The 12,954-nt window shown below is 46.0% G+C and overlaps 1 protein-coding gene and 1 long non-coding RNA gene across 18 annotated transcripts in view; one reads left to right on the top strand and one right to left on the bottom strand.

Annotated features, from left to right (window-relative positions):
- The window catches only part of LOC148390313 (uncharacterized), a 139,312-nt gene that overhangs the window by 21,341 nt on the left and 105,017 nt on the right, over nt 1-12,954 (top strand). The window lies entirely within an intron of this gene.
- ptprt (protein tyrosine phosphatase receptor type T) overlaps nt 1-12,954 on the bottom strand; it is a 109,301-nt gene that overhangs the window by 838 nt on the left and 95,509 nt on the right. For 12 of the 17 annotated variants that reach the window (XM_088390571.1, XM_088390555.1, XM_088390563.1 and 9 more), the window contains one exon: nt 60-12,914. In XM_088390571.1, coding sequence (XP_088246697.1) covers nt 12,861-12,914 — 54 coding nt within the window. In that variant the 3' untranslated portion in view covers nt 60-12,860. The remainder of the gene's footprint in view (nt 1-59; nt 12,915-12,954) is intronic. The other 5 variants (XM_088390557.1, XM_088390556.1, XM_088390558.1 and 2 more) reach the window with 5 other exon arrangements.

Genomic DNA, 12,954 nt, shown 5'->3' with positions numbered 1-12,954 from the left:
CTGTGGAGAGAATAGTATTATTGCAGATAGTGAGGGGTGAAAGTGGTGAAGGGCCTCGCCTGAAGTCCACTGTCATCTCCATGGTCTTGAGCGGGTTCAGCTCCAGGTGGCTTTGGCTGCACCAGTGGACCAGCCGCTCCACCTCCTGTCTGTACGCAGTCTCATCACCGTTCTGGATCAGTCCGATGAGAGTGGTGTCGTCTGCATACTTCAGGAGCTTCACAGGAGAGTCACCTGCGGAGAAATTGTTGGTGTAGAGAGAGAAGAGCAGTGGGGAGAGGACGCACTCCTGAGGGGCTCCAGTATTGGTGGTCCGGGTGTCAGATGTGATGCTCCCCAGCCTCACACGCTGTCTCCTGTTGGTCAGGAAGCTGGTGATACACTGACAGGTGGAGGCAGGCACCGCGAGCTGGATGAGCTTCTGTTGGAGGATGTCAGGAGCGATGGTGTTGAATGCCGAGCTGAAGTCCACAAACAGGATCCTGGCGTACGTTCCTGGGGTGTCCAGGTGTTGCAGGATGTAGTGCAGTCCCATGTTGACCGCATCATCCACCGACCTGTTTGCCCGGTAGGCAAACTGGAGGGGGTAGAGCAGGGGCCCGTGACATCCTTCAGGTGGTTCAGCACTAACCCCTCGAAAGATTTCATGACCACAGATGTCAGTGTGACAGGTCTATAGTCATTCAAACCTGTGATGGCGGGCTTCTTGGACACTGGAACGATGGTGGAGCCCTTGAAGAACGAGGGCACCTCACACAGCTCCAAGGAACGATTGAAGATCCGTGCAAAAGTGGGCGCCAGCTGCTCAGCGCAGACTTTCAAGCAGGAAGGTGACACGCCGTCTGGGCCCGGTGCCTTCCTGATCTTTTGTCTCCGGAACATCTGCCGCACTTTCTCCTCGGGGATCTGGAGTGCAGGCGCTGCCTCTGCAAGAGAGAGAGTCGGTTACCACGGTGATGGAGGTGTGGACAGAGCAGTTGTGGGGGGAGGTGAGTATGTAGATTGTGCTGCAGGAAGTCCCGTTGTGTGGGAGGACCGATCAAACCTGCAGTAAAACCTGTTTAGCTGGTTAGCAAGCCTTGGGCTCTCCACAGGACGGGGGGTTCGTTTCTTGAAGCCCGTGATGCTCTGCAGACCTTTCCACACTGTTGAGGGATCAGGATTGGCAGAAAGGTGTCTCTCCAGGCTCTCCCCGTAACACCTCCTGGCTTTCCTGACCTCTCGGTTCAGTGTGTTTCTGGTCTGCTTGAACAGGTCCCGGTCACCACTCCTGTAGGCCTCCTCCTTGACTTTGCGCAGCCTCCTGAGGTTTGGTGTAAACCAAGGTTTGTCGTTGTACGTGCAGAAGGTCTTAGTCTGCACACACAGATCCTCACAAAAACTGATGTATGATGTGACAGTGTCAGTGAGTTCATGCAGGTCTGAAGTTGCAGCTTCAAAAACTCTCCAATCGGTGCAGTCAAAGCAGGCTTGGAGGTCCTGCCTTGACTCCACTGTCCACTTCCTCACAGTCCACACCACAGGCTTAGAAGTTTTTAGTTTCTGTCTGTAGGCCGGGATCAGATGAACTAGATAGTGGTCCGAGAGTCCTAAAGCTGCACGAGCCACAGAGTGGTATGCATCCTTAATTACGGTGTAGCAGTGGTCCAGTGTCTGTGCCCCTCTGGTAGGACACGTTATGTGCTGTCTGTATCTGGGGAGTTCGTGTGCGAGGTTCGCCCTGTTAAGATCACCCAGAACAATGATTAGTGAATTTAGTAGAAGTTTCTCCATGTCTGTCACCTGGTCAGCCACCATCTGCGTGGCATCACTCGCACGTGCGTGTGGTGGAATGTAAACAGCAATGAGAACATTCCCGAGCTTCTATGTGAGAGAATTAGACAGCTGGAAGCGGAGCTGGATAAAAATGAGACAGCCAGACAGACCATCGGAGCAACCTATGCCAGCCACCTTTCATTGCGTCGCCAGGCTAAGCGCAGGGCCCTCATTGGAAGAAAGTGCATTGTTGATTGTAGTCTGGGGGGAGTACCAACCAAAGTTCTGTGGGATACGGGGTCACAAGTCACAATTATTAACGAGAACTGGAGGAAAACCTGGCTTCCAAAAACCAAATTAAGGAGCATTAAAGACATATTGTGGCAAAGCAGCAAATTTGACAACAATTAATTTTGCTGGGTGGTTGGAATTGAAGTTCAAAATGGGTTCAAACAATAGCACTAATTCAGAGATGCTTGTTCCTCTATTAGTGTTGTCAGAGCCAGGGGTAGCAGAGCCACCAATTATCGGCTATAACACTAATATGCAGTGACAATGACCAGTACTCCGATGCTGTAAAGCTGAATAACGACAATAACAACAACTGTGCGTCTCACGAGACTTTACTTGTACACTTCAACAACGTGTCTCCATTACAACAACTTAATCATTTCCTTGACTCCCGACATACAATGCAGTAAACACATGCGCAGTAAGAAAAGCATATAACAAATGCATATAGCAAACCCATAGTAGGAAAAGCATAACAAACTCCTCTTTTTTCTTTAAAGAAAAGCAGTGCAAAGAAAATATTTCCTTCCATTTTTTTTCCCTCAACATATAACCAAATTGAAGGTTTCAGCTTTAATAACAAGAGTAGAACAGTATGAACAAAAAGTATTTGGGGTCAAGTCCATTTAGGTTTTAAGCTGCCATACACCTTCACTGAGGGCCCTCAGGAAAACGAGTGCAGACGCCCCTTTCTTGGTCAAACAGTCAGCGAGTCGCTCCTTAGTCGCTGACCACAGGATCTGCTGAATAGTCCCAGAGCTGAGTAGTTCCTTCATGTTTCATTTACAGTCACCTGTGGTGAGCTCTGAATACAGTGTGGCTAAGAACTGTCGGCACTGTCAATACCGTCTCCAAGTGCCAAAGTTTCTCCTGCTAAAGTGCTTCGAACAACTCTCCTGATCCTCTTTGACTGCCAGCATATAGGTGAGAATCTTCCAGTGATGAGATGCCCCCCTTGATTTCCTTCGTCTGGAAGATTTCCCATGGACGAATCACTGAACACCACCAGCTTTAGGGAGCTGTCTTTTCCCAATTACTGAAACTGGGGGTGGGGTGAATGTAGACATTTCTGGTTAACCCTTTACCTTGCAAAAAGGCTGCTTTAACGTCCATAGAATTCAGCTGCCATTTCTTTTGAGATATAACAGCCATAATCATTTTTAAAGACTCTGAGGCACATGTGGGTGAGTCTTTTGGGAGCTCGTCTGTGTTAATTTCCTCAAAGCCTCTTGCAACTAACCTGACTTTGGGTACAACCCCCTGTGGTGTTTCCTTGAGTCTGCACACCCACCTTGTGGAGATGCATTTCTGACCTTCATCTTTGACCTCTTCAAACACATTGTTCTCTTTCCAGTTGATGAGTTCAGCGTGTTTGGCAGAAATGAAGGCATGATCATTCACAATCAGTATGTCCTCTACATGGCAGTCTGTACATAAGTCAGCATGCTCAGTTGGACCCAGCTGAAGATTGTCTACTTGTCCTAAGTTCACTGATCCAGTTGTGCCAGCAATTTCCTCAGGTTCTGTAAGTTGTACCAGTTTTTGTATGTTCCAGTGGACTTTCCTGCCCGGCTGAGGCTTTTTCCGGTTTGTGCTTGGCCACTTACACGGTCTGTATATGTGACCACCTGTCCAGTTTTCAGCTTTAGTCCTTCAATAATAGTATTTGTACATGCCGATGTTTAAGGGGGCTCGTTATTCTCAGCATCTTCATCGTTTGAGGGTGCCTCTTTTTCACTTTCATCTACAGTGTTACTTTCAAAAAGTCCTGTTTCTGGTAAGGAGGCATTTTCAGTTCTCATTAACGGCTCATCTCTTTCCCTCAACACACAGCCATCAACCCTTCGAAGTCTGGATTGATGCACACGGACATAAGTGCCCCCGTGCCGAACAAATATCACCACACCATCTTGGCTGATGACCACACCTGGACCTTTCCACTCTGAAGAATCCACCCGTTTATATTAAACTTTATCCCCCATTTCATATAGGTCATCAGTGGGTTGTTGTTGTTTATGAAGGGCTCTTCAGATCCGCTCAGAGCATTCTGCTTCTGTGAATGCTTTCCTTGTGGCATGCAATGCTGAGATGTGCTGAGCTATCCAAGTAGACATGCTAGTCCCTTCCAGACCTGGCGGCTTATCACTGAGAACTGACGGCAGATTTGAGTTCTGCCTGAACACAAGTTGGTAAGGACTGTAGCCATGCACATTATGCATAGAGTTTTTTGCCATCAGGGCCCAGTCAAGGGCTGTCTTCCAATCACATCCGTTGTCTCTCTTTACTTTCAACAGGATTTCAGTGAGGGTTTGATTATGCCTTTCTAAGAGGCCATTGCTCCATGGGCTATACGCTGCAGTTGTTTTCACTTCCATGTTAAAGTTTTCAGCCAAGTCCCTCATTTCTTCATTATTAAATTCACCCCCATTGTCAGTGAACAGTCTGCGTGGTGGGCCATGAACACTTATCCAGCAGTGAATAAAGTGCTTCACAATTTCTTTGGGTTTCTTTGTGGTAATAATGCTCCCTGCATGGAATCTTGTGAAGTGGTCAATGGCATGCAAATACCACAACCCTGGCTCTAGCTCATGTAAGTCCATAGCTGCAGTTTCATTGTAGGCTGAGTCCATGGGTAGACCTACTGCTGGCTTTTGCTTTGGTTCACTATACCTGATGCATGTCTCACAGTTATTTACAATTTCATGCAGGATTGTGATGCACTCCTCATCAGTATTACCTGAACAGGTCAGTAGTTTTTTCAGTCTGTCAACAGAGGCATGTCCAAACTGTTTGTGCAATTTCAATAGCACCTTTTGTTTCTCTTGTTTTGTCATATGTTCTGTCACAATAAGAATGTCGTTTTCATTTAGGATGTCACTTCCATCTGGGGTATTTTTGTCCCTCAAGTTCACACAATAAAGTCCTGATGATGTTAATTCAAGTTTCACTGGTTGCTTGAACATTATGGCCTTGTCATTCTCAATGTCCAAAACAGCACCAGCTCTTTTCAGTGAAGTCTTGCTTAACAGCTAAGGGATATCACCTGGGACAACTTCTGTCTCAATTTGGCATTTAGTTTGTGCTATCACAGCTGGGATTTTCACTTTCTTTGTAGAATGGACAATTTTCCCATCACCAAACTTGAATGGTCTTGCACTTTTCACATCTTGCATTTCCAACAACTCATCCTGTGTTAGTTGACTAACATAATGATCAAGCCATTTTTCACCACACACTGTTCTGGTGCAAGCTGTATCAATTACAGCAGATCCTAGAGACTCCACCATGAAAATCTCAGTGTTAGACAATAAGGTAATGTCTTTTTCCCAGTGATATAAACTTTGGCAGACTGCACATCTCGTTCTTCTACCATATCTGTCAAATGGATTGGTACCTTGAACAGCTGCTTGTTGTCGCGGATTTGACCTACTTTCTCTCCTGCTGGAAAACCTTGTGTAGTAGGCATCGTCAGTTGCATCTTCGCTCACCTGCGTATTGTCGCTAAATATCCTGTTCAAGGCAGCCTTCATGTTGTCAAACGTGAGGCTTGGACAAGCGGTAAGTGCCAACTATTTGTTTTTAAAATAAAGTCCCGCAGTGTCTAGCAGCTTGAAAGCTAACACCACATCTGGTAACTCCATTTTGAACTGGCGAATTCTGTTGTACCTCCGTTGACAACTTGACAATGTAGTCCGCCATTGAAATGCCCGTGTCTTTCGTTATCCGGTCGAACTCCGTATATGCCTTGTATTGGCGGTCCTTTTCTTCTTTCAAAAACACCGAGTCCAGTTTTCCCAAAAGTGTAGTCATTCCATCATCTGTATTCAAATCCCTTGCGAATACTTCCAGCGCGCTGTCTCTCGCTCTTCCCGTTAGCGACAAGGCAACCGCAAAAGCCTGCTTCTTTTTATCCAAGTCCGTAACAAGTCTCCATATTTCGACTTTATTTTTCCAACTTTCGTAAGACTTCTTCTTATCAAAATCTGGCAGAACTTTGTAATTACCAGCGGCCATCCTCTGCTACCATGTAAAATTGAATAAAGACGATAACAACAACTGTGCGTCTCACTCGACTGTACTTGTACACTTCAACAACGCGACTCCATTACAACAACTTAATCATTTCCTTGACTCCCGACATACAACGCGTCCGCACATGCGCAGTAGGAAAAGCATGTAACAAATGCATATAGCAAACCCAGAGTAGCAAAAGCATATCAGATGCAACCCTTGCTGTAGTAAGAGATGCCTTCGCAATCGATTGCAGGAAAGCAACTGTGCCAATTATTATAGTGCGCAGCGTTGACCAGAATGACAAGGAGGGGTTGGTAAGGGTCGGGAGAATAAAGACAGTGATTCCAGCTGATCAGACAAGAGAAATCAAGTGCAGCGTGAGAACGAATGGCCGCCCTACCTCTCGGGAAGTGATCTTTGAACCAGAGCTGACCTCAGAGTTGTTGGATGGAATCAGGATTCCGGAAAGTGTCCATCCCAGTCATGAATGAGAGTACCAGTGACATCACCCTCACTCCTCGCACAGTGTTGGGAAGTCTTCAGCAAGTAAAATCCATTTACCCTGTAGAGGTCCAACCAGTCAGCAACAGCTCAACAAATGAGAACAACGAAGGTGAACCTACAGCTACACCGGGAAACAGCCGCAGCAATCATAGAGAGTCTGAACCGGAAATGAATGACCAACAGTGGAGCAGGAACAAAGAAGATCTATGGGACCCACCAGTACCAGTTGATCATTTGTCCCCTGAGCAGCAGGAAAAGGTGAGACAAATGCTTTGAGAAGAGTGTGCAGCATTTTCGAGAGATGACGGGGATGTGGGATGCATTCCATCGCTGCAATTAAAGATAAGGTTGACTGACACAACTCCAGTACGACGTACTTACATCTTCGTGCCCAAGCCACTTAACAAGGAGGTGAAAGAGTATTTGGAGGACTTGCTGAGTCGAGGATGGATTCAAAAATCCAGATCCCCATACTCATCACCCCTTGTCTGTGTACGGAAAAAGGATGGAAGTTTGCAGTTTTGTGTGGATTATCAGGAGCTTAACCAAAAGTCTATTCCAGACCGCCATCCGATACCCCAGGTACAAGAGGTGCTCAATAGCCTGAGTGGCAGTGCGTGGTTCTCCATGTTGGACCAAGGCAAAGTCTACCATCAGGGATTCCTTGAAGAAAACAGTAGACCACTCACTGCTTTTATAACACCATGGGGTTTATATGAATGGATAAGAATCCCCTTTGGTTTGTCTTCAGCCCCAGCCGAGTTCCAACGCAGTATGGAGGAATGCCTAGCAGGCTTAAGAGATGAAACCTCGCAGCCATATCTTGATGACAATTTCGTCCATAGCAAATCATTTCAAGATCACCTGTTGGATATGAGGAAGGTCCTACGTCGCTATCAGAAGCATGGCGTGAAACTGACACCAAAAAAATGTGAAATCTTCAAAGATAGGGTGAAAGTTCTTGGGAAGATTGTAACCAAAGATGGCTACTGCATGGATCCTGCTGAGATAGCACCAAAACAAGCCTTGAAACATCGCAACCCTGGGACAGTGGGAGAACTTAGGAAGATGTTGGGATTCCTTTCCTACTGTCGACCATATATCCCAAATTTCTCCCGTATTGCAAAACCCTTGTACAGGCTGTTATGCACAGAGAAACATGGTAATGGCAGGATAGAGAAGTCAAGCGTAAGTACAGGAAGGATAAAGCTCAAGAAGTCAGATCAGTTTCCCTCAAACCAAAAAATTCAGTGGACCGAACAACACCAGGAAGTGCTTGGCCAAATTATAGAGTACTTAATCAACCCACCACTACTGGGGTACCCTGATTTTGAACAGCCATTTGTGCTTCACTGCGATGCGTCTCAAGAAGTGCATGGTGCAGTACTGTACCAAAGACAACAAGGCAAGCTCGTCATGCGTTCTGGATCAACAACGCTAACTGCTCCAGAAATAAATTACCATCTGCATTCTGGAAAGCTAGAATTCTTGGCTATGAAGTGGGCAATTTGTGAGCGATTTAGGGAATATTTGTATTATTTCCTTCCTTCACAGTGTACACTGATAACAATCCATTGACCTATGTCCAAACAACAGCCAAGCTCAATGCTACAACACACCGGTGGATTGCAGAGCTTGCAGACTTCAACTTCAAAATTAAATATCGCCCAGGGAAAGTGAACCGAGATGCGGATGGCCTATCAAGGATGCCACTAGATATGGAAAAATATATGCAGACCTGCTCACAGGAGATGGAACCAAAGGTCATAACAGCCATCACGCAATCACTCTAACTTGGATCTGGCGGATGCGAACCATGGATGTGTCCGATTGTCATTTCTGCAGCATGTGATCAAGTAGAAAAAGAAGCGATAGCACACGCAGTGTTGGAAATCTCCTCAGAGAAAATAAAGAATGCACAAGAGAAGGACCCAGTCATTGGCAAAGTGAGAGAATGCGTTTTAACTAGACAGTGGCCAAGTCTGAGGAGAGGGACTAAGAATGATGATCTATCTGTCCTCCTAAGAGAAAGAAACAAGCTATGTGTCAACCAGGACGGTATCTTGTACCGAAAGTCTGAAACTCGATTCCAGTTAGTACTTCCTGCAGCATTCCATCCTCTGGTCTACCAGGAATTACATGAGAAGATGGGACATCTTAAATTGGAGTGGACATTGAGCCTCATACGGGACCGATTTTATTGGCTACACATGCAGAGATGTGACCCACTTTGTGACACAAGTGTGTAGTTGCCTCAAACAGAAGCGTCCAAGCAAGCAGGCGAGAGCACCACTCGTGAACATTGTGACAACATACCCCTTTGAGATGGTCTCAATAGATTTCCTGCACTTGGAAAACTGCAAGGGCAGATATGAGTATATCCTTGTTGTAATTGACCATTTCACTCGATTTGCTCAGGCCTATGCGTGCACCAATAAAACTGCAAAAACCGCTGCGGAGAAGATCTTTGGAGATTTTGAGCTTAAGTTTAGATTCCCTTCAAAGCTTCATCACAATTAGGGAAGGGAATTTGAAAATAAGCTCTTCTCCAAACTGGAGGAGTATAGTGGTGTCAAAGGTTCACACAACTCCGTACCACCCTGCCAGCAATAGCCAAGCAAAAAGATTTAATCAGACATTCTTATCGATGCTACGAAATCTGCCAGAGCACTCCAAGTCAGATTGGAAGAGTTCATTAGCCAAAGTGGTACATGCATACAACTGCACACAGAGTGAGGCAACAGGATATGCACCATATCTTCTTTTTGGTAGGAGCCCCCGCCTTCCTGTGGATATCATGTTTGGCTTAAAACCAGCCGATCAAGCTGATTCTCACAGATGCAAGAGGCGTACAGACAGGCTTCAAAGACTGTTCAGAAGGGCCAAGACTGCTCAAAAAGGCTGTATGATCAAAAGGTGTATGGAGCGGCGCTATAGCCAGGATGTCAAGTGTTGGTGAAGAACTTCAAGGATAAAGGAGGACCTGGGAAACTCAGGTCGTATTGGGAGGATCAAGTGCACGTGGTAGTAGAGAGGAAACACGAGGCCAGTCCAGTCTATGTTGTCTGACCAGAGAATGGGACTGGAAGGAATAGAATATTGCACAGGAACCTTCTTCTGCCCTCCAACTTTCTGCCTGTTGAGGAGGAGAGTTTGGAAAATAAAAGAAAGGAGAAACAAACCTCAAGAACTTTGAAGCCGAAGGCATGGAAAAGACGTTTGAGACGGGAGGAAATGGATTCGGAAAGCAGCTCCGACGACATTGGGTGCTGGAGCGGCATCACTGCACTTCCAGTAGCACCCTCAGATCAGCCTAAATATCAGCTGAGAGTGGAGGCAGAAGAATTCTACCCAAGGATGGAGGAAGAGGGCGTCAAGGAAAGAGTTGAGCAATCACAGCATGACGATGGGGGAATTGTCGAGCCTGAAAGAGAGTCGTCGCCTGGAGAAGAGGTGGACTCTGACTGGGTAGGGTCATCTGATGAGGCTGATGAAAGAGAGACCAGCTCTCCACCGAAGAGACAATATCCTTTTCGCAACAGACAACCACCCAAAATGCTTACCTATGTGACATTAGGTCAACCCTCAATCACAAGTAGATGTAAGCGGTAGTCATGATTCAAGCTAATGTTCAAGTTATTTAGTATGTTGTAAAACGTTGAGTTCTTAAGACGAAAAGAGTTGAAGTGATTTATTTTTGTTCCAGACATTTAGGAACTGCACCAGACAGTGACACATTGAGAAAAATGTATGTGTATCATATTGTAGTGATATGTGGATTAATGAGGTATGGGGGGGTTAACTAGGGTCAAGCCTTTCAGTCGAGGATACATTGCCCGTATAAAGAAACAGAGTATGATGCAGATATCACTTGGCCAGAGACGTCTGCTGCGTACATGCATGAAGTTGGAGATATATATCATGCTATAGGCTGTGATCTACAGAGTATCTTGAGACCTGACTCCGATGACTTCCATTCCTCAGCAGTTGAAGACGATTTTTGTTTGGGACAGTCGAATGTCGAAACAACATTTATTATGGAGGGGAGAGTGTGGGGCCCATGGTGGTTTTTGGGACATTTGGATGGACATTCATACTCACCCCGCCTTGTTATTTTTTTAATTACTTTGTGATGTTTCTGAACACGTTATATGCCGTTATATGCAAATGGTATTGGTGACGAATATTTGGGGATTTCAATAAGGCACCTGGGACAACTACGGGGGTCCTCAGTACCCGGAAGTAGTTGACAGTGAGCGGGAGTTTCGCCGGGTCGTGACTGTAACTGCCGCTGTTGTGTGTGTTTCAGGTGAGTAAATCTGTTGAAAAGTTGATGATCAGAACTTGTAATACTGCTGGTAGTCTGAGCTAATTATTGATTGAGAATATGATACATATGGTTACGGTTGTACAATGTATAATTTTGCGTATAACATGGACAGTGTGATGTTTATAACGTATTCTCAGTACGCAGAAGTAGTTGACAGTGAGCGGGAGTTTCGCCGGGTCGTGACTGTAATTGCCGCTGTTGTGTGTTTCAGTAAATTTATTATTTTAACAACAAACCCCGCATGCGTGGAGTGATTCGCGTCCATGCGTGCGACACATACCAAGGAAAAGAACAAGACGAAATGGAGGCCAAAGAGAGGACAGGATGGGAGGGGAGTGAATGGGAGGAAAGGAAAAAGTCCAGCCAAGCTTGATATTGATAACAAATGACTCGCAACAGCTTTATGTTAATTGTGCTAATGCTGCTAACGAGCATGACAGATGCTCGTGCATGCGCGCTTTTGTGAGTGGCGAGAGAAAGCGGCGTCCAACGATTTATTTCCTGTTTAATCAACTTTGGCAGCTCAGCAGCAAAATGTATTTACGGTGTGTGTGTGTGTGTGTGTGTGTGTGTGTGTGTGTGTGTGTGTGTGTGTGTGTGTTTGCGTGCGTGCGTGCGTGCGTGCGTGCGTGCGTGAGGAGGAAGTGTTTGTCGCCTGAGCTCCAATCTGGTCTCCCTGCAGCTGCACTCGGGAGATAAAACACACTTGCATGTGCGCTTTCCAACTCAACACCGAGCGCGCATGCCGCCGTTTGCAGCATAGCAACAGACACACGCAAGCACTGAGATGAAGGTTTCAAGCAAGCCAGACAGCTCTGAAAGCTGACGACTGAAACCTGAAACCAGCAAACAATCACTCGAAAGCCCAAAGCTCACCCTTTTAGCTTGGCTGGCTTGAAAATTGAAAGCTGAACCCGCTTTCAATCTAGTTGCAGTTTGTGTCTTGGAAGTGAGAACCTGTCTTTTGCTTTGAGAACGGCTTAAAGGAGGCCAAAAAAAATCTAAACCATTCTGCGCTGTGCCTTTATTATTTGATACCTTTAGCACATTTTCAAACGAGCAATCGAGCAAACCCAAAATCACTTTACTGGACAAATCGTTGATTTTTTTTCCCTCATGGTGGAAGACAAAGCCTCCAAGAAACCAAATCTGAAATTAAATCAAGTGTCTTTAGTGAAGCACTTAAAAGCCGAGCCCACAAAAGAAAAGAAAAACAAGTCATATTAAACGGAGAAGAAAAGCACGCAGAAGCAAAGCGGAACCCCCCCCAAAAGGACACAGACTGTCCGCACAGAGCGAAAAACAATAAATAATGCTTTTGAACACACGGCCACATGCTGCACACAAAAACTAGGCGGAGAGCTTGCTTGACATCCTCAACAAAACAAACGTTTAGCTAGCGCAACACATGAGCCACTTTCATGCTTCATTGAGGCAGCCCAGAAGGGAATGCTCTTCATTTTTGGTAAGCAAAATTCTTTGTTAAGGACCAAAAAAACCCGACCCAAACAATTTACCATACCAATTGCCCTGTCTGGGGGCACATGTTTGAAGTGGTAAAGATGTCTGGGACGTGAGCCTGAAACCAAAATGTGTCTTTACTTGAGACTTTTTTTGGGTCGACGTGCGATAGACACAACACGCAAATTTCATGTTGAGGTGCTTTGGGCGTTAACTTTTAAATTTACAAACAAAACGCAGAGTGAAAATATTTGGACAAAGTTTGACCAAGATGGGGCCAAAACGGCCAATTTGCTGTCATGGCGTCACGTGATCTTTTGCCAACCAAAATTCAAGGATGATGGCAGACTTCCTGTTTAGACAAGCCCGAAGAATCGTGTCCAGCAAATTTCACGTCGCCAGATGTGCAGCGATAGCGGTTGTGCAACCTTGTTCACCGTGAGGTCGGATGCACTTGAACGGATGGAAAACATGGGCGCGACTGCTCGTATTGCCTTGACGGTGTTCAGAAGGAGCCGAGCGCCTCCAACGCCACCTCGTAGCAGAACTTATACTGCTCCTGCACAGAGAGACAAAACGGGTGTGAATCGGCTGGGGAG

This window comes from Syngnathus floridae, chromosome 11 (genome assembly GCF_059516105.1).
Source record: "Syngnathus floridae isolate MCC-2025c chromosome 11, RoL_Sflo_1.0, whole genome shotgun sequence".
In the NCBI taxonomy this organism is placed as follows: domain Eukaryota; kingdom Metazoa; phylum Chordata; class Actinopteri; order Syngnathiformes; family Syngnathidae; genus Syngnathus; species Syngnathus floridae.
Note: the sequence above shows the minus strand (reverse complement) of the source record. Positions and strands in the feature narration are given on the sequence as shown.